The following is a 19,009-nucleotide window of genomic DNA, read 5'->3' as shown; positions in this document are numbered from 1 at the left end:
CAGGCCTTGTGCTGGAATCTATCCGCACATCCATGAACATTGGTGCCCTTGGCAGTGAGACCAAGTGGAAGCAGGAATGTGCTGTGTGAACATGGGAGCCTGGGCACAGCAGATTCCTCTTTCCTTCATCTTTTCCCGGAAACCTCAGTTTGGTCTCTTGCACAACCAGCTGCCTGCAGCCATGCTCCGTGGCCAAAGGCAGTGGTAAGGCTTGGAAGTGGGATGGTCTCCACCTGCATCCACTACAAGTATTACACTGGACACCACCAAGCATCCTCAGGCCCAGTGTAGAGGCTGCCAATGCCCTGCCACGGCCTGCCAGCACCAGGCGTGGGGACCTACAGAGCCCCAGGGGCTCGCAGGGCTGGAGAGGCTTGGTGGGAGCTCCCTGCCCCGGGGACGAGGCGAGGGGCTGGCGGGTCCCCGCGGAGTATCGGGGATGCCCGGCGCCGTCCGCCACGGTGTGCCCGGCGGCTGTGGGACGGGACGGGACGGGACGGGACGGGACGGGACGGGACGGGACGGGACGGGAGGAGGGGGCCGCCCCGCCTCTCGCTTAAAGAGCCGCGGCGCCGGGCGGCCGCTCAGCAAGCTGCGGAGCCCGGCACCATGCGCGCTGCCGCCGCCGCCTGCAGCCGCCTTCTCCTCCTCCTCCTCTTCCTCCTCCTCCTTCTGCCGCCGCCGCCGCCCGCCGCCGCCTACTTCGGGTCAGCGCCGCCCGCGGGGCTCAGCTCCTGGAGCCGCCTTCGCGGTGCGGGGAGCCCGGGGAGGGGGCGCGGAGGTTCCGCGGGTGCTTTGCCAAGGGGAGGGGGCGCACCGAGGTTCCGCGGGGGCGCTCGGTCCCTGGGGAGCGCACCTGCAGCGACAGCCGACGCTGCGGGGACACCCGGCGGGGCGTCCTGGGGGTAGAGGCGGAGGCAAGGGGCGAGAGGGCCGGGGAAGTATCAGTTTGTGCGAGAGTGGGAAGGAGGGACGGGGTGGAAGATGCTGTTAGCTGGGAGCAGTTATGCTGACTCCTTGAGCCATGCTTTGCTTCTGTTCAGGTTTTGAAATTAGTTCCGGATGGGTCGCTGGCTATAATACCTCTCCAAACTGTTACCCTGGAGGGAATAAAGTGGGAGAAGGGGGCTGGCAGAGAGAGCCAGGGCTCAGCAGGCAGGTGCGAGGGACTTGCTGGCGTTGCAGGGTCCCCAGGATGGCAGGGGATTAAGGCCAGTCCAGAGATGAAGGATGCACCTGCATGCAGAGACTTGGTGCTTCAGCCTGGGATATCACATGGGTTTGCTTCAGCACAGTTGCCCTTAGGTGTAGGTCCTTTCCTCATGTTTTACTGTTCTAAAGATAGGTTTTTAACAGGTCAGGTCAGCGCAGAATTTCCCCTGAAGAAATGTTTTGTTTTCTCAGTAAGCTGCTTCTCGGAGAGTTTTTCAGACTCTCTTATGGTAACCAGGGCTGTTAGTGCATATATCACGGTGAGCGTAGGAGAGGTGCAAACACTAATACATTCAGACCCTGCTGTGGGTGATCAGAATGCTCCAGGCAGAGCTTTGCTACTTTGCTAACTTACACATGTGGAGGATCTTGGTCCCTCTACCAATCCTTGCAAGACAATTCTTCCTAAATTTGCATGCAAGTGTCTGCTGGCTTGGCACTGCTTACCGATGACCACAGTTGGTGTTTCATTTGTGTTTCAAAGCTTCCTTAAAATACCTGTTTTAAAATTTTTCCGTTGTATCATTTAGCTTATTTCATATCTAAATGTCTGTTGACTGTGGAAGACTATAGCTTTCTTGGTCATTCAGAAAGGAGTTGGGTTGCTGTGAGTGTTTGGCTTTCCAATTACAGGGGCATGTACACATGATTGTACTCAGTGGAAGTGAGCATGTTCATGTTTTCCTTTCATATAAGTAACACAAAGCAGTTGCTATTGCTCTTGGTGGGCTTGTTTGTTAAAGAAACCTGAATGATTCTTCATTCTGTAGCAATGATCTGTTTGGTATGAATTGCTTTCTGGTCATAATAAATCTGTGAGTGCTGCCTTTTGACAATGTTTAACTCAGGATCTGAGGTTGGAGTTTTACTTTTTTTTTTTTTTTTTTTTCTTGAGGGTTTTGACACAGGTGTGTCTGGCGCATTTTCACCTTTTCATTTTCATCTGTTATTTAAAAGTTTCAAGAAGGAGCTCAAGAAAGAAAGTCAAGTCCATGAACTCAGTGAGTGTCTGGTGGTGATTAATAATGAGATATGTGGGTGCTTTCAATTACAAATTGGAATTGATAGAGTAGGGAGGAACTTGAATATCTTGGAATTTCTGATGTAAATACCTATATGACTTAGCTTGTGAAAAAAAAGTTTCTTGCATCCAAACTACTACTGAATTGGAGGGGCCCTGGGGCCCTGGTTCAATATTCTACCTCTAAACTTTGCCGAGTGCTAGAGGCATAAAGACATGAGCCTCAATTGTGCTTTCCAATATTTATTTATTTATTTTTAATTGTGGAAACCTTACAAAGATGTAATAAAAAGTGAAGGAGGCATTTGGGTGGCTAGCGACAGCAACAGGACCCGAGTCCTTTCTGTTGTGTTCAGTGGGCTTGGAAAAGGTGAAGTATTGCAAGTTGGCAGCAATGAAGGAAATACCAAATTTTGTTCTATCAGGACAGAAGTAAGGCATGAAGTATACAGAACAGTCCAGCAAAAATACGCAAAGGGCCCAGGGAAAGATGAAGGTCACCTACAAATGTACGAAGCAGAAGTTTTGCTGTGGTGAACACAGCCTTACAATGGAGTTATAATGGCAGCTGTGGGTGTATCTCAGAAGACCACATTCTTAGTATTTGGGATTGTTTGACTGCCTGGTGTCAGTACATTGGGTATCTTGAACAGACCTTGAACTGCCAGTACTGGGTCCAGAGAGGGGAAAATCACAGCCAGTTTTTAAAGGAGGACAAGTAAATAAACTGCAATGTGGTCCGGCTGTTGTTCAGGTTATATTGGGCTTGCCTGGCTCATTAGTTGCAGGAATCCAGGAGTGGCCGTCTCCCTTGCATAGACAGCGTGTACTTCTTAACTTCCTTCATGCTTGTTTGTCTTCACCTTTGCTTTACAGCCCATGCTATAGCCTCCTGTAAGTAGCCCCATTTTTTCTTTCAGGATGTACAACAACTTTAGTGGATGGGAGTATCTCTAGACCTCACTAAAAAGCTCTTGGCCTCCCCTTACCTTCTTAGAGAGCCTTTCATAAAGTGAAAAATAGTCTAGGGGGTACTGGAAGGTATTGCTTCCCACACAGTCTAAGAGGGCAGCAATTGCCCTCTTCCTAGAACTAGGTCAGGGCAGAATTCCGAAGAGACCCAGCTTGGGTAGGATGTTGTTGGGATGGCAGAAGCAACAAACTTGAGTAAAGCCTTTTCTTGGGGAGATAAACAGGAAGCGGGCTGCAGCATGTCTTATTCATTGTCCAGTTTGGCTCGTGCTCTGCGGGCAGCCAGATCCACTGGAGCATTTCCTTATAACTCAACCTGAAATACCTGTGGTAGGTACAGAGGCGCCAGGCTTCCTGGAGTTTCATGTTATGTGCTGTCTTGTTTTGCAGCTCCTCTTAACTCTGCTATCTGTGTCCTCCATTTTTTATTTTTATTTTTATCACTTTGTGTTTGGGAAAAGTCCTAGCTGTACTCCTGTCAAAATTAGTGGTACGGTTATTGTTCATTTCATGATGGAATAATATTTTTTGGCCCTTAGAGGTTAAGAGAAACATGTGAGAGAACAAAAGAACATGTGACTTGCAGGTCTGTTGAAGTATGGGCTTGCATAATTTTGAAAAGAATGTAACACATCAAATGACACTAATGAAAAAATTAGTACCTTCAAAAGCTCTGTCCTCACTTCCCCCGTGTCTTTCTAGAGATGGCAAGTGAGCTTTGTTTTTCATCCAGTTAGCTCAGCTACCTACATTCCTATGTCCTCTTTGGTAACTGTTTGCTATTGCAACTTTTCTGTGATCAGTCTAATGGACTAAATCTACAACAAAAAGAGACTCTGCTGTCCAGTTCTGAATGGTCCTGGAATGATTTGTGAAGATCTTTCTCCTCCTGTTGAGCTGTACCTCTGACAGATAAACTAAATGCCCAGAATACATATGGGTCTCACAACCATTCCTCAAAGTAAAATGTATCAGGAGGGTGTATTGCAGCATCTCTTTTGCATTGTCATTTTAAAAGAGAATATTAGCAGAAAGAGAATAAAAATGGAAAGGGAGGGCAACACTCAGCCGAGTCTTGAAGAGATGGAGTCTGTAGATGGAGTCCATAGTGACTGGCATGACAGAGAGGATGTGGGGCAACAGAGAAGATGTTGGACTACAGATGCAATGAATATGTAAGGGCTTTCCATGGGTGCTTTTTGATTATTTAAAGTTCCTGGCTTGTCTTTAGTTATTATCTCAGGGAATCATATTTTCTAAAAAACCATCCTGCTGGGTGATGAGTGTCTCATGTGGGGAACAGACGAGGGTGTGTGGCCAGTCCAGAGTTGGACTGAAAATCTCATCTCCTGTGTAATGACTGACTTCACTGCTAGCCTAGGCTGGATAGTCAGTAGCAGGAACTGCACTGCCCCTGAAATCAAGATCTAGGTAGACACAATGTTGCTTCCTAATGGTTTAAAACTATTCCACTGAGCTGCCAGGGAGAGAGGAGAGCTGTGGACCCATTGTGCACCTGAGGGGCCTTGGTTTGATCTGTCGTCATCCAGTATTCTCTTAGCCTTCCCAGAATTCTTGTTGTAGCTATCTGTGGGGTGTGGATATTTCTGTGGAACATGAAAGGCCTGTGAAATCAGATATAGAGTGCTGTTGTGGCTCCCTTTGATTTCTCTCCTTTCTGGGAAGAGAGAGAAAAGGCATATTTTTAAGGGTTTTTAAGACTTTTCAGATCCAGGGGACATTAGGCATTGCACAGGAACAGACTCTCATTAAAAGTCTCTTAAGCAGCTGGAATGTGGCTGGAAGGAGATTAAAGGAAAATGATGAATTTAGTAAAGTGCTTAGACAGAAAACTAGAGAGAAATAAAAGTTTGAGATCCTTATTGTTTTTCCAGATTGCTAGCAGGTGTGCATTAATTCAAAGATTTTACTTTTTTGTTATATGATCTGTAGATAATAAACTCTAAATCATCTAAAAATGACATGCAGTTTGCCTAACTGCAAATATCTGCGCATTTTATATTTAATTTTATGAGAATGTTCTCATACTGTGATCTTGATATGATTGTATGTTAGTTTTGCCCTAATAAAACAGTTATAGCTAATGTAGTCAGAGCCTGCAAGCTTCTGCTTACATATATATGAGTAATCTTAGTCATGTCTGTTATGACTCTGAGAGTGATGGCTTCTAATCCCAGCTGTGCCACTGGTCAACCATGTGACATTGGGTAACCCTAATTTCTCTGCCTACTTCTCTAAATTGAAAGTTATGTGAGACTAGTTTTGAGAGTTGCTTCTGTGCACCAGTCCTATGCAATGAAGCCCAATCACTGAAGAAACCTCTAAGCACAGACTATTATTTTTTCATTCACGTCTCTTAGGTAACAAGTGTGACAGTTCACATACTGAAGACTTTCACAGAAAGGTATATTCCAGATAGCTTTTGCCACGTATCTTAAATTAACCCACTTGTTGCTTGTTTTGTTTACTTCCCAATGTGTTATTTCCATCCGGTTATTTTCATCTTCCACTTTTAGAGAAAAAAACAAACAAACAAAACAACAACAACAACAAGTTATTTTGTATGTTGGAACTTTAAAATTTCACAAATCAGTAAAAAAAAAGAAGTAGCAAGAATTAAGTTTGCCTATGCTACTGGCTATTTGTGTAGGATGTTGTATTGCATCAACATGAATTTAAACTATTGCTAGGTGCAATTCTAGAAAGTGCATTTCCCACAAAGCTTTTGCTTTACATAGTGTAAAAGATAAATTATACTTGCTATCTTTGCTCTCTGTATGGTTGTGGTTTAACTCTGGTTGGCAGCTAAACCTCTCATAGCTGCTTGCTCACTCCCTTCCATTGGGATGTGGGAGAGAACTGGAAAGGTAAAAGTGAGAAAACTCATGGATTGAAATAAAGACAGTTTAATAGGTAAAGCAAAAGCTTCTCATGCAAGAAAAGCAAAATATGGAATTAATTCACTACTTCCTGTCAGTAGGCAGACATTCATACATTTCCAGAAAAGCAGTGCTTCATGATGCATAATAGTTACTTGAGAAGACAAATGCTGTAACTCCAGGTGTGCTCCCTTTTCCTCCTTCTTGTTCCCAGCTTTTATCAATGAGTGTGGCATCATATGGTATGGAATATCCCTTTGGTCAGCTGGATTCATCTGCCCTGGCTGTGTCCCCTCCCAATTTCTTGTGCACCTCCAGCCTACTCGCAGGGGGGGCAGTGTGAGAAACAGAAAAGACCTTGACTGTGCAAGCACTGTTTAACAATAACTACAACATTGGTGTGATATTAACACAGTCTTCATCACAGATCCAAACCATGTCACCATATGAGCTGTGAAGAGAATTAACTCTATCCCAGCCAAAACCAGTACAGTGGTCTCAGGTTGCAGTTGCTGTGCACTATTGAGATTGCTCTGAAAATGAAATCAAATTCTTCAAAACTTTTTATATGGTGTCTATCATTATCTTCACTAAGTTTTTCACAAATAATAACATCTAACATTATTCAGGATTTGGAGAATGGCAATATCAGCTTCTCCCAAATCTCACTGGCCACTGGCAGGTCATTGGATATCTTTGAGATAATCCCTGTCCAAGATTGCAAGAATGGCTGTCCTTCATCAGACCAAAGGTTCATGTAGCCTCACAATATGCCTGGAACAGATTTCTCCTGTTCTGTGTAGATCTTCACATCTTTCACCATTTGAATTTGCCACCTTTTCTCCCATTTACAAGTTTGTGCTTTTAGGCAATAGGTATAACACCAAGTCCTTTGTGTACTGAGTGTTTCAGCCCTGTCTGTGCAGTCTTTGCCAGACTTGGTTTTGAACTGTGCAGTCTGCATTGCATTCGGAAAATCATTAAGCTCCGTTAATTCCAGTTTCTTAGGCTGAATCTGGCCTCAGTTTTCAGTATTGCCTATTTTTCCCTTGGCTTTCACTATTAGTCTTATGTTTCTGTCCCCCATTTCAGCAATGACAACAGGTTAAGAGATTCTTCTTGGTTTCTTAAGTTTAATATTTGTTGTATGATTCATAAAGATTCCTTGTTTCTTGGTTAGTCTGCTGGTCTCTGGATGATTTCCCAGGGTTAATTAATCCTACTTTACACAGTTATGGAATGGTGAGTGTGTGGAGGTTGCAGGTTGCTGTGACAATGAGTGCAAAAGTGCACCGGGCTTAGGTCAGCTAAGTTGTACTCTTAAGTCCCATGCCTGGGTAGACTGGATTGACTACAGAGATCTAGACAACTAGCTCACAAGGAAATGTCTATAAAGTATGTGGGGAACTAAAACAGCAGCTGCAGTACTTGATTTACATCCTCTGTAAGGAAGGTTATAGTCTTCATGAGAGTTTGGACTTGCTTGAACAGTTGAGACCAGAGTGTTAGAAATGTCTGTTTTTTGTGGAGCTAGGTAAGTCTTCAGTCTGGTCTCCTCCATTGGTTAACATTCTTTGCTTGTGAACTGGAGTGTGGTAGAGAATGTGGATTTCTGTGTTTGCTGACAGACTATTGTCTTCTCTCTGCCAGTGCAGACTGGTATTTATTGTACAGAAACATACACCTGGAGACATGACCAGTCAGACCTGGTCAGATAATTCAGCTGCAAAAGAACCATGGTTTTAGAAGGAAGCCAACAATGGTGCAGTGCAGTGAATAACCTCACATCCTGCTCTGCTCTGAGGATTTGCCTTTTTTGGTGCTGTACCAAGGTCCCAACCACTGTTAGCAAGGCATCTCCATTTGTCTTGGTCTGCACAAAAGCTGAGCTGTGCTGGGAAGATGATGGAAGAGTTGCTACACCACTGGTGAGGTGCTAGCAGCAAGGTAGTCTTTGTCAATGTGCTTCAGAGATTGCTCCTGTACATCCCTCCCTATCCAGCTTTGCTTGTCCAACTCCCACACTTGCTTTGTGGAGCAGCACAGCCCAGTTTGCCTGACTGGGGAGGAGGAACAAGAACCAACTGGCTCACATATTTTTTGTCCATGTTGAGCTAGCTGTGGACTTGCAAAGAAAACAGTGGCATTTGGGGAAGTCTGCAAGTGGTAATGCCAGGGCTGAGATTGATTGAAGAATAAAGATTTTCAAAGGTTTTCATTTATCTGGATGTTTCTGGTTTTGGGGGGTATTTCTGCGATTCTTCCCTGCTTGGCAGTCAGGAGTGGCGCTGCAGATAAATGTTGTGCAAATGCATGATTCTTCCCAGTTTGTTTGCAGCCTTCAAGTTGTGCCTCAAAGTAAAATAATTCCGTCATGTTTTCAGGCATCCAAAATATGCCAAGGGAGATAAATTTGTAAAGAAAAATACTGTCTTTCCATGAGAAGTGAAACTATTTTCAGATGTAAATCCCTGTTTTTCTCTAATTCAGAATTTAACCCTAATTTCTTGTTTAAAAAAGCTACTTACCAACCAAACACAATACATTTTAGTTGACCCCTTCTTCCTTTCTGACAAAAGTTGTGCTTGCTCTAAAAAGCTGTTTGTTAATATCTCCCTATTGGTCTTTCCTAGCTACGTCTAGTAGCTACGTCTAGTGGTACCAGTGTACACAAAACCCTGAAAGGATGTGGTTAATGTTTTATGGAGCAAGCACAGTGCTGTGGCATACAGTGAATTGCAGCACCATTTAGAAAAATGTAGGCTAAGAAACAGGTCTGTGATGGTGGAAGAACTGCACAGGAAACAAAACTAGAGGTGTGAAAACACATCCTCATGGAATCAAAAGAGCTTCCCACCTGAGGTGCATTGCTGTTGCCAACACCCATGTGTTTCTTCTTTCTCCCCGCTGTGTTAGTCTGCTACTTTGCCTTGGTGTGCAGTGGAGAGGTACAAAATCTGATCAGTTTGTACTGATTAAACTTTTGAGCTGGTAAAATACCCTAACCAGGAAATTTCTGAGTATCATTTATCCTTCCCTCTGATCACCTTTCTCTTCCATGACCGCTGTCTTCCTTGATTCAATGCTCTTTTGCTTTTTTTCAGCCTGACCGGGAAAGAAGCTCTGACCCACTTTCCTTCCTTGGGACCCTCAACAAACTCTGCCCAGGGAAAAGTTCACATGAAGCAGTGTGACTTGCTGAAGCTGTCCCGCAAGCAGAAGAGGCTATGCCGGAGGGAGCCTGGCTTGGCAGAGACGTTGCGTGATGCCATCCGGCTTGGGATCATGGAGTGCCAGTACCAGTTTCGCAGTGAGCGCTGGAACTGCAGCCTGGAAGGACGGACTAGTCTGCTGAAGCGAGGTACAAGGTAGTCCTTTGTTTGCAGTATAAAATCTCACTTGGTGCTGTATTGCCTGGAATATGCATCTCACAGTCAGCAAAGGACATGGGGCATTAACTGGGTAGCTCAGAGATTATCTGGTTTGCCTAGGAATGAGAGCGGGGAATATAATGCAATTTGGGCTCTTTTGCCACAGAATAGACAAGTGCCTTATCCTCATCCTTCCTTAGTGGTTTGACATGGTTTGAAATATAAAAGGAAGTTCATACCCTTGTCTTGTGGAATTTTGTCCAAAACTGGAGTTTCCTTTGTTGATCATCTTTCTTGGCTGTCAATCAGGAATGATGCTCTGAAAAATAAGAATTAGTGCTTTATTTCAAGGGAAATTTTACGACAAGACTTTTTTTTTTTTTTTTTTTTTTTTTTTTTTTTTTTTTTTTGAGGTCTTTGGATGTAAACCTTGGCTGTTCTTGGATACAGAATTTAATCCTAATTTTCAATTTAAAAAGCCATTTATCAGCTCTAAGGCATTTCAGTGCACATTTACAGATATCTCGTAAGACTTTTTGTCATATATTTGGAGTTTCCACAAAAGTTCAGATATAGCAAACAGAAGAGTCAATGGCTTCTGCTTCACAGAAGGCTTTAGGGGAAGAAAATGTCCTGTAAGTGCTGTATTTGAGGTAGGAGTCAGCATAATAAATCTTCTAAATTAAAAGAAGTTGAGGTAAACTAAATGAGGATAGATCCTGAAAGCATTTCTTAATGTGGTTTCACAGAGCATGCATATACACTCTTCTGAATCTGTCCTCATCCAAATACTACCTGACCAACCTATTACTGAGCTTCACTTCTTCAGTAATATTTAGTAACATTATGCTGAGTTTCAGACTTCAGTATTACCCAGTTTCAGCCCCTCAATAATATTAATGTATAAAAGTTAGCAAAAAAGCAGATGAATAACTTTGATGAAATTAAAATGTTAATTAGCATTGGAATTGAAACATTATAACATTTCAATTTAAAATTATCAAATTTTATTCAATTAAATATATTAATATTTTAGTAAACTTCAGCACATACAAGATTAGATTTAGTTTATTGCAAACTTCTATTGTGAATTTTTAAGCTCATGAAAAAGCTGTTCATGATCATTTTGAGTGACTTTCTGACATGTCTGCCTCCATCAACCTCAAAGAACTTGAAAATGACAATTGAATAATCCTCATCTTCAAATAGCTGGAAAACATTTAATTATCTTGTGGTGGCATGCCTCAACATTTCCATGGACTCCAGATTGACAAAATAAAATATCACCTGTAATTTAAAACCTGTTTTGGCAGATGAGGATAAGTGTTTGAAAACTTTTATTGCACAATCTTAAGGATCAAATGATGATTTAATACAGTAAAGTATGCTGTGTACATCCCCTGTATGAGAGGACAGTTGGCTGGAAGCAATTATTAGTTCTCATTTTCCTTTAACTTGCAAACAGGTTAGTTTCACAAAGAAGACGAACATTTTCAGCTGCTGCTTTTGATGTGTTTCTCACAAATTCCTAATGCTGTTTTGTTGCTGCTTTGGAAATCATCAGTCAGAAAATGGGCTATTTTCCTTTCACCCAAGTAGTGATGAAGAGTTTTAGAAAAGATTAGATAATTTGATATTGTCATGGTTGTAGAGAAGCCATCAAGAAAAGCATTCACGTAACAGTCTTTAATGGTCCTACCAGTGAAAGAGAGGAGAAAAGATCATGTTCTGGTGAGACAGTTCATTTTTATAGTAGATGAAAAGCCACACTTAATTTGCAGTCACAACTAAAAAAATTCAGTGACTGGCTAGGATCACAGATGTTTTTCCTGCTTCTCCAGATGCCACCATCTTATTTTTTGTATTTACATATTTTTTATATATATATGTATATGTATACCATGGGTTTTCTGGTTTTTGAAATGCCAGCTTTATTTTCACCATCTGCTTCATTTGTTGCTTTATTACATAACTACAATAGTCACACAAGGATTGCAGGTTATGCAAAAGAAGTTTCCTGGTTGTATCCAGAAGACTGTCAATGTAAAGCAACAAATGAAGTAGATGGTGAAAATAAAGCTGGCATTTCAAATACATAGCATGTATATATACATATTTACATATACACACACATCATCCTTCATACCATACCTACAATCCTTCTATGACTATTGCAGTCATGTACAGTTGCTATTGCTTTCTGCTGATCCATGTAAAATTTCCCTTCATTCCTTCTCCACTTTTTAAAAAAATCAGTGAAAATAGAGGGATTTAAAATGATCCCAGAAAGACATTGAAAGCCATCTTTTTGCATGGTGGCAGTCGGTGTCTTTATGTAAAACTTGTGAAATAGTGATGAGTTTTTTGGTTTCCAAGGTATGGCATAAATGTGGTCAGTTGCTGCTGGAGGTCAGGCAGGCTATATTTCATCTCAAACAAAATGATGATTTGGGGAAAATAATACCTATAGCAAAGACAGCTCAGATCTAGACATTCAGAAAAATCCTTGAGAACTGAGCACTCCACAATCCTCTCTCCATTTCTTTGCTTCATGTTGTTCAGATTATTTGATGTTCTAACAGTGGTTTCACTGGTGTTGTGAAGAAGTTGGAATGATACAGCACAGGAGCAGTGGCTCAGAGAGGTCGTAGAGTTTCCATCCTTGGAGACTTTCAAAACTCAGTTGGACAAAGCCTTGGACAACTTGATTGGAGTTAGTCCTGCTTCAAGCAGGAGGTTGGGCTAAAGATCTTGAGAAGTCCTTTTTTTCTAAAGCTTTATACAGTTCTATACCTCTCTGGTCTTTGGTTGTTGGTGTATTTTTATATATATATATGTATTATTTTTTTTTCCCAGAGAGTTGTTTCTTCCACTTGCTCTGAAATGTTCACACTGTCTTTACTGTAGTATCTTCAAATCTTCAACCTTGAGCATCTTTCCTTTGGCAGAATCACCGTATGGCTAAACTCCTCCCATTACAGTTTTCATTGTGGTCTAGAGCACACCATACCACAGACCAGTGTCTTACCATCACAGCAAATGTCATTCTGTATTTATAGGCTGCTAAGTTAGAGAAATAATTCAAGGGAGCTCAGAGGAAGACTTGGAAATCTGCAAGGTCCTAACAAGAGTAGATGGCTTGTTTCAGCATCTTGAAATTCAACTTTGTGCTGTTTGTTTGTAATTGAACCTACTACTGCCCCCAAAAGATGTCTGTGTTTAGATGTTCCCCCTTGCACAGTGTGTTTAAGATTTTATTATAGTCACTAGCCACCTAGTGAATATAGGGGCAGGAGAGGGAGTCATCCCTTAAACAGACTCTGACAGCCAGGTTCCACTGGCTGTGGTTACAAGAATGCCATTGACATAGTGGGAGGATAGATACCCAGCACACATGTAGAAAGCTCCATTTAGATCTTCTCAATAACGTGTTTGTTGGAGTTGATTCCTGCTCATTTGTGCTATACCCTTCTGAAAATACATTTTAAACAGCTGCTCTGTTGTTTATTGTTATTCAACAAAGACTTAAGGATGCTTCATTTTCTCTTTACTCATGTGCGTGTGAATTAATTAAATGGGGATCAGTCCCTTACAATGAATGAGAAGGAATCATAGATTTTTCAGACAAGCATTTGATACTGAACCTCTGCCATAAAAGGAGATGGGAGGGAGGAGAAGAAGGACATGATTTGAAAGTATGCTCGTTATCTTCAGTTACTGCTGTCTGCAATGGTCTGACCACAAGCAATGGTCTCTGATTTCAAGAGGGTTGATATCTGGCCAGCAGTTACGTGGAATACCACAGAAAGAACCAAACCATCACTACTCAGAAATAGCAGAAGCAGTGTGGTGTTCCACAAAGTCAGATTTAGCAGAGTATGTGGAGCTGACTGGTACTTCTAGCTTTATATGGTATGAGAAAGTGTTTCTAAAATGCACTCCTCTCTTCTGGTATTAGTATCTCATATAGGATATTGGGAATCTGGTAAGGATTTGGAGATCAGCTACTGGAACTGTTTTTCAAGTTTAGGATCCCAAATATATCTCATCCTTTCTTAGCTTCTTCTTTTGAGTTAACCAGTGTTCAAAAACGTGTGAGCATTGTTTTGCTATTCAAAATCTGTAATGACTGAATCCCATATGAGTTTTTCCAAAACTTTAGATGGATTTGGTGACATTTTTCCATTATTCTTCCAGTACCCTCAAACATTTACAGAGCATTGTCAATCAGAGAGCTTAGCTGGAAGTTACTTGTCCCTTGTTACTTGTGATACAACAACTTACATGTGGAGGCAGGAAGAAGTTTGTTGATTGAACTACTTGACTTCCTCAATATTTTCTTGTCTCTCTCATGTCTGGACTGTTGCTAGATATTTCTTTTAAAATTTCTGAATTTGAACAATCGCGTATGAAGTCTGTCTTGAATTTGCAAATACAGCCTCTCCATTATGTGTATGATTAGTCAATTTGTCATTCTTCTTACTGATAGTTATCAGCAGAACTATTTGTCCTCTTCTGTGGTCAGATTTATGGTGACCTCACCCGGATCTCAACAGTCATTGGTCCGATCTGTTATTACAGCTGGATGGGAATTCTTTGAGGGAATAGAATGATGGAAAGATTTGAGGTTGGACTGGATGAATTCTAGAGGTCCCTTCCAACCTTTTAACAAAGCAGGGCTCACTGCAGACTAGATCAGATCTCTGTGGTTCTCTCTTTCATGTTTTTAGGGGAACAGATTTGTTTCCTTCTGATGTGGAAAGAAATTTGGAATTTTCCAGTGTGGAATATTTGTTTTCTTCAATATGTTTCCCTCCATGCAATGTACAAGTGTATTTTTCATAAACCAACAGTTGTCTGGTTTTGGCCAGTCTTTTCCATTCCTGCATTCTGAGATATTGATTAGTTGCCTTTCTCATCCTTGGTCTGCTTCCTAAATTATGGACTTGTTAAACAATATTCCATTCAAAATTTTCCACTGGTTTTAATTTTTGCAGATAAACTCTGGAGGAAATGTTAAGATTTTCCAATGAGTTAAACAGGAAAATAAAATATTTTGGGGTTTGGGTGAGGTATGTGCCAATCAGTGCTTTCTGGGACATCTGTGGAGCTCATGGATATCATGTCACATGGCCATTCCTATCTGATCTTATGTCATCAGGCAATTTCTGTTCAGGCATTGTATTTTCTTACATGGTTTATATATTGTGGTGTGTCATGGTCATATCTATCAGGGTGAACATAGCCTGTCTGGGAAGCCTGGTTTAAAAAGGAGAACAGCTTCAGAAAGCAGCACCACAGTCGCTGGGAGTCTCTTTACAGAGAAGTTATAAAATCCACTTATATGCTGGAGATTCTGTCCTTGCCAAAGATGTTCTTCCAACATGTAACCTTTCTCAATCAAACTACTTGTCATCTTTCAATATGAAATACCACTAGTAAGTCAAAATAGTCCCAAGTAAAAACATTTTGAAATAAATGATATGTATATTAATGTATTTTTAAAATACTTTTTTCAGTCTCTACTAAATAGTTCATGATTTTAAACTTGATTATATGAACACAATGGTTATGATTACGTGAACATATTATGATTATTATGTGAACATTATTATGAACAATAGTTTGTTCATGATTTTAAACTCTTTAAAATAATTCATGGTTTTAGACAACATGTTTTCAGTGACTGCCCCTATTCACCTATCAGCTCTGTGGTGAGGAAGGGGGACAAATAGAGTTTCATGACTGTCACTTTTTGTAGTTGCACATTTTCCCAGGACTATTTGCATATTGCCTTTCTAATTCCTTGATTCATGAGTGGTCTTCTGTCTCCATGTTGAATCAGTCTCAGTCACCAGGTGAGACTGGGATGTTAATATACCAGTTGCTTCAAACCTGATATTGGCCTTCTGTGATAGGATTTATGTGCAGGTAATGGAATAATTTTGTCTCTTTTGTCTGTAAGACAAGTACTGTGCTTGGTATTAGCTCATGGACAGACAGGAGAGCCAGTGAGGTGGATGAACACCTTATTTTGCCTTTCTTGCACCTACCTTCTCATAATCCTTCTCCTGTGCAGGTTTTAAGGAAACTGCCTTCCTATATGCAGTGTCTTCTGCAGCTCTCACCCACTCATTGGCCAGAGCATGTAGTGCTGGGCGCATGGAGCGCTGCACCTGTGATGACTCCCCAGACCTGGAGAACCGCAAGGCCTGGCAATGGGGTGTTTGTGGAGACAACCTCAAATACAGCACAAAGTTCCTGAAAAAATTCCTGGGTCAGAAGAGGATTGGCAAAGACCTACGGGCCAAGGTGGACATCCACAACACGAATGTTGGCATCAAGGTGAGGAGTTGCAGCAGCAGGCCTAAAGAGAATTTAGGGTTCAGTGCAAGTCTTCCAACCCATCCTCAGCCAAGGTTGTTTGTGAGAGGAGTATTTACTGCCCTTAGTCAGAAACCAGACCCTTGTTTACCTGTGTGTTTTGGCTCTCAGTTTTGTAGAGAGAGCTCCCTGGAAAGTCTCCTGAATTATGATATAAGGAGTTAGATGTTTGGAATAGGAGAGTAGCAAGCTATACCCTCTACCAATATCAAAGGCTGAGTGGTAGTAATATGCAGTACAGTAACAGCTGTGAAACTCACTGGCTGAATTACTGTGTTGGTTATGTAATGGCCAGAGGGAGGTTTGACAACAGGAGAGCTTCAGTGCTGGTATGAAGTATGAAGCAGATCAAGGGTTGATACTATTGAGATCATTTATGAGTCCAGAGGAGATTTGCTATGTCTGTGTGATTTGCTATGGACCTAGTCATGTTACAGTGTTGGGTTAGGGAGGCCATTAGATCAAGCATTTTGGCTTATATATTACAGGCTACTGACTTAACATTATTTCTATATATTGAGTCCAATTACTTGTTTGATTAGAGCACTGTCTTGATTTGAATATGCTAAGAGCGGGAACTGACCATGCTGGAGATACACAGTTTCATGGTTGACTACTCCTGCTGTTCCAAACGTATGCTTAGTAAGAATTTGACTAGCTTCAATATTCAGACATTTATAATTATTCAAGCTTTAACTTTCTGACCAACTCTGTAGAAATTCCTTTATTTTTTCATTTTCTTTCTGTAAAATAGGAATAATGCCAATAAAACTGAAGTACTCTCAGGCTGCCTGCAATTGAGGTGTAATCTCTACCCAGAACCAGGCTCGTGGTCCTGGCAGATAATGATTACTGCTTCTCTTCCTCATCAGGCTGTGAAAAATGGTCTCAAAACCACATGCAAGTGCCATGGCGTCTCTGGTTCATGTGCTGTCCGGACATGTTGGAAGCAGCTTTCACCTTTCCATGAGGTTGGACGACTGCTCAAGTTGCGCTATGATGATGCTGTCAAGGTCTTCAGCACCACCAATGATGCTGTGGGCCACTCAGAGCTGGCCAGCCCACAGAGACACAGCCATTCCACCAAGCACCCTGCTTCGCCCCGTGCCACTGACCTGGTGTATGTGGAGGACTCCCCCAGTTTCTGCCGGCCCAGCAAATACTCCCTGGGAACTGCTGGGAGGACCTGCTCTCGCGAGGGCAACTGTGACAGCATGTGTTGTGGACGAGGCTATAACACCCAGAGCCGGTTGGTTACCTTCTCTTGCCACTGTCAGGTGCAGTGGTGTTGCTATGTTGAGTGCCAACAGTGCATGCAGGAAGAGGTGGTCTACAGCTGCAAGCAGTAAAATCAGCTCTAGAGGGTCCAAACAAATCCTAGAGTACAAGAAAGAAGTATGGAGAATGGGACATAATTCTCTACTGTGGGGTAAGGGAAAAAGCAAGCACCAAAAATGTCTAGTGCTCCTGTTATCGCAGTGCTGAGATCCCCAAATCTGGGGACAGCCCCTATATGAGGGGTGAAAACCAGAAGTTTTGCCAGGTAACAGATCAGGAAGGAGGGAGAGAGAGAGGTAGCAATAAGGGGGCAGCAGAACCACTGAGGCAGTCAAAATCTCTCTCTTGAGCTTGTACTCACAATTGCAGGAATATTTCCCCCCCCACCATCCCTCACTTGCACAAATGTAAATGCATTGTAGTGGTCAAACTGAAATAATGAGGGCTTGCACCTTGTTTCGTGGAGACAAGAGAAGAAAGGAACTGGAGAGGCAACTGAGCAGAGACTGCATTCTGATGTAGCAGAGACAGGCATGTTCCTGCACCAAGGCAAAATGACTCTGGCAACAGGGGATTTTAAGTTATGTTCTCTGGAAGCTGGTTGAATCTTCTCTGCTTTGAACTCAAATACACTGTTGAGTAGCTTCATTTTGATGCAAGAATTGTGCCTCAGAAATACCACTTTACAAAGAAATGGAGCTCATGTCCATCATATGCACAATATGGGCATTAGACTTCAAGCACATTGTAACCATGTTTTAACCTTGCTGTACACAGGAAACTTGGAACTGTATCTGATAAAGTGCATGTATCACAGAACTCAGCTGAGGTCCGTGAAGTAATAATCCTTTGCAGCATACTGCCTCGCAGGAGGTTGTTTTGTGGTGGTGGATCCAGGGTGATGGTGCTAATTATGCATCTATTTTGGTTTTGTCGCTGTTGTTGTTTTTCCTGATCAAACTTTCATTGCCTCTTTTGTCTTAAATGTACGACTCTGCCCTGGTGCCCAGTGTGCATCACATCCCACAATTCTGCCCTTTGCAAATGAGAAGTAAAATTTCTGAAAGGGAATTAAGAACTACAGTAACCAGAGCATTTAAAAAATTTGCAAGTCATAAATGACAATCCCTGCACTGAGAAGCTAGATATATCTAGACAATAGAGGCATCTAACATGAGAGAAGGTGACCTGTGAGAAGAGCACTGTCCAGAGAAGCACAGAACCACAGACTGGTTGAGGCTGAAAGAAACAACAGTTGCAGCTCTGTCAGCCTTTCCTGAGGAGAAGATGCTCCAGTCCCTGGAGAGTTGCTCCAGTCCCTTCATCATCTTTGTGGCCTCTTTGCTGGACTGTCTCCAGTATGCCCATGTCTCGCTTGTAGTGAGGAGCCCAGAACGGGACATGTTGCTCCAGATGTGGCCTCACCAGTGCTAGGATCACCTTTTTCAACCTGCTGGCAATGCCTAATGCAGCCTAATGTTAGCCTTCTTTGTGGCAAGGGCACACTGGCTATTCATGTAATCCTATTACAGAATTGTCATACCTTCGCATCGAGTCGTGTTTTTATGGTTAACTTTAAGTTGAGCACAATGGAAGCAGCCTGTTTTGTGTCTTAGTTTGTGTCTTAAAATACAGTCTTGGGAATGGCAGTGAGGCAGTCTCTGACCTGGCCTCCATGCACACATAGAGGTGTGGAGCACAACCTGAGTGCCGAGTTTACAGTTAGTAAGAGGTTCCCAGTTTGTATGGTGAGCAGCTCTGGAGGGTCCCTGAGAAAACAAAGGTGCTGCATTTACTTATCCTTGGTAATGGTTATAAGTCGGTGAGCAGGATGCTGCTGTGGAGTTTGGATAATGCTAAAAAGAATATTT

The 19,009-nt window shown here is 42.3% G+C and overlaps 1 protein-coding gene across 1 annotated transcript; it reads left to right on the top strand.

The window, feature by feature from the left end:
* Positions 1–579: 579 nt before the first annotated feature.
* On the top strand, positions 580–18,685 carry WNT9B (Wnt family member 9B). The gene is made up of 4 exons (XM_021277711.4): positions 580–707; positions 9,210–9,466; positions 15,556–15,821; positions 16,733–18,685. The coding sequence occupies exons 1-4, from the start codon at positions 610–612 to the stop codon at positions 17,207–17,209; spliced, it is 1,098 nt and encodes a 365-aa protein (XP_021133386.2). The 5' UTR covers positions 580–609; the 3' UTR covers positions 17,210–18,685.
* The last annotated feature ends 324 nt before the right edge of the window (positions 18,686–19,009 follow it).

This window comes from Anas platyrhynchos, chromosome 28, assembly GCF_047663525.1.
Source record: "Anas platyrhynchos isolate ZD024472 breed Pekin duck chromosome 28, IASCAAS_PekinDuck_T2T, whole genome shotgun sequence".
Lineage (NCBI taxonomy): Eukaryota > Metazoa > Chordata > Aves > Anseriformes > Anatidae > Anas > Anas platyrhynchos.
This window is presented reverse-complemented; position numbering and strand designations above follow the sequence as displayed.

Excerpts from the sequence above, each read along its gene's own strand:
- WNT9B (XM_021277711.4), top strand. The coding sequence starts at position 610 with ATGCGCGCTGCCGCCGCCGCCTGCAGCCGCCTTCTCCTCCTCCTCCTC. Across the intron at positions 9,467-15,555 it reads GACTAGTCTGCTGAAGCGAG|GTTTTAAGGAAACTGCCTTC; the intron begins GTACAAGGTAGT and ends TCTCCTGTGCAG. Across the intron at positions 15,822-16,732 it reads ACACGAATGTTGGCATCAAG|GCTGTGAAAAATGGTCTCAA; the intron begins GTGAGGAGTTGC and ends CTTCCTCATCAG.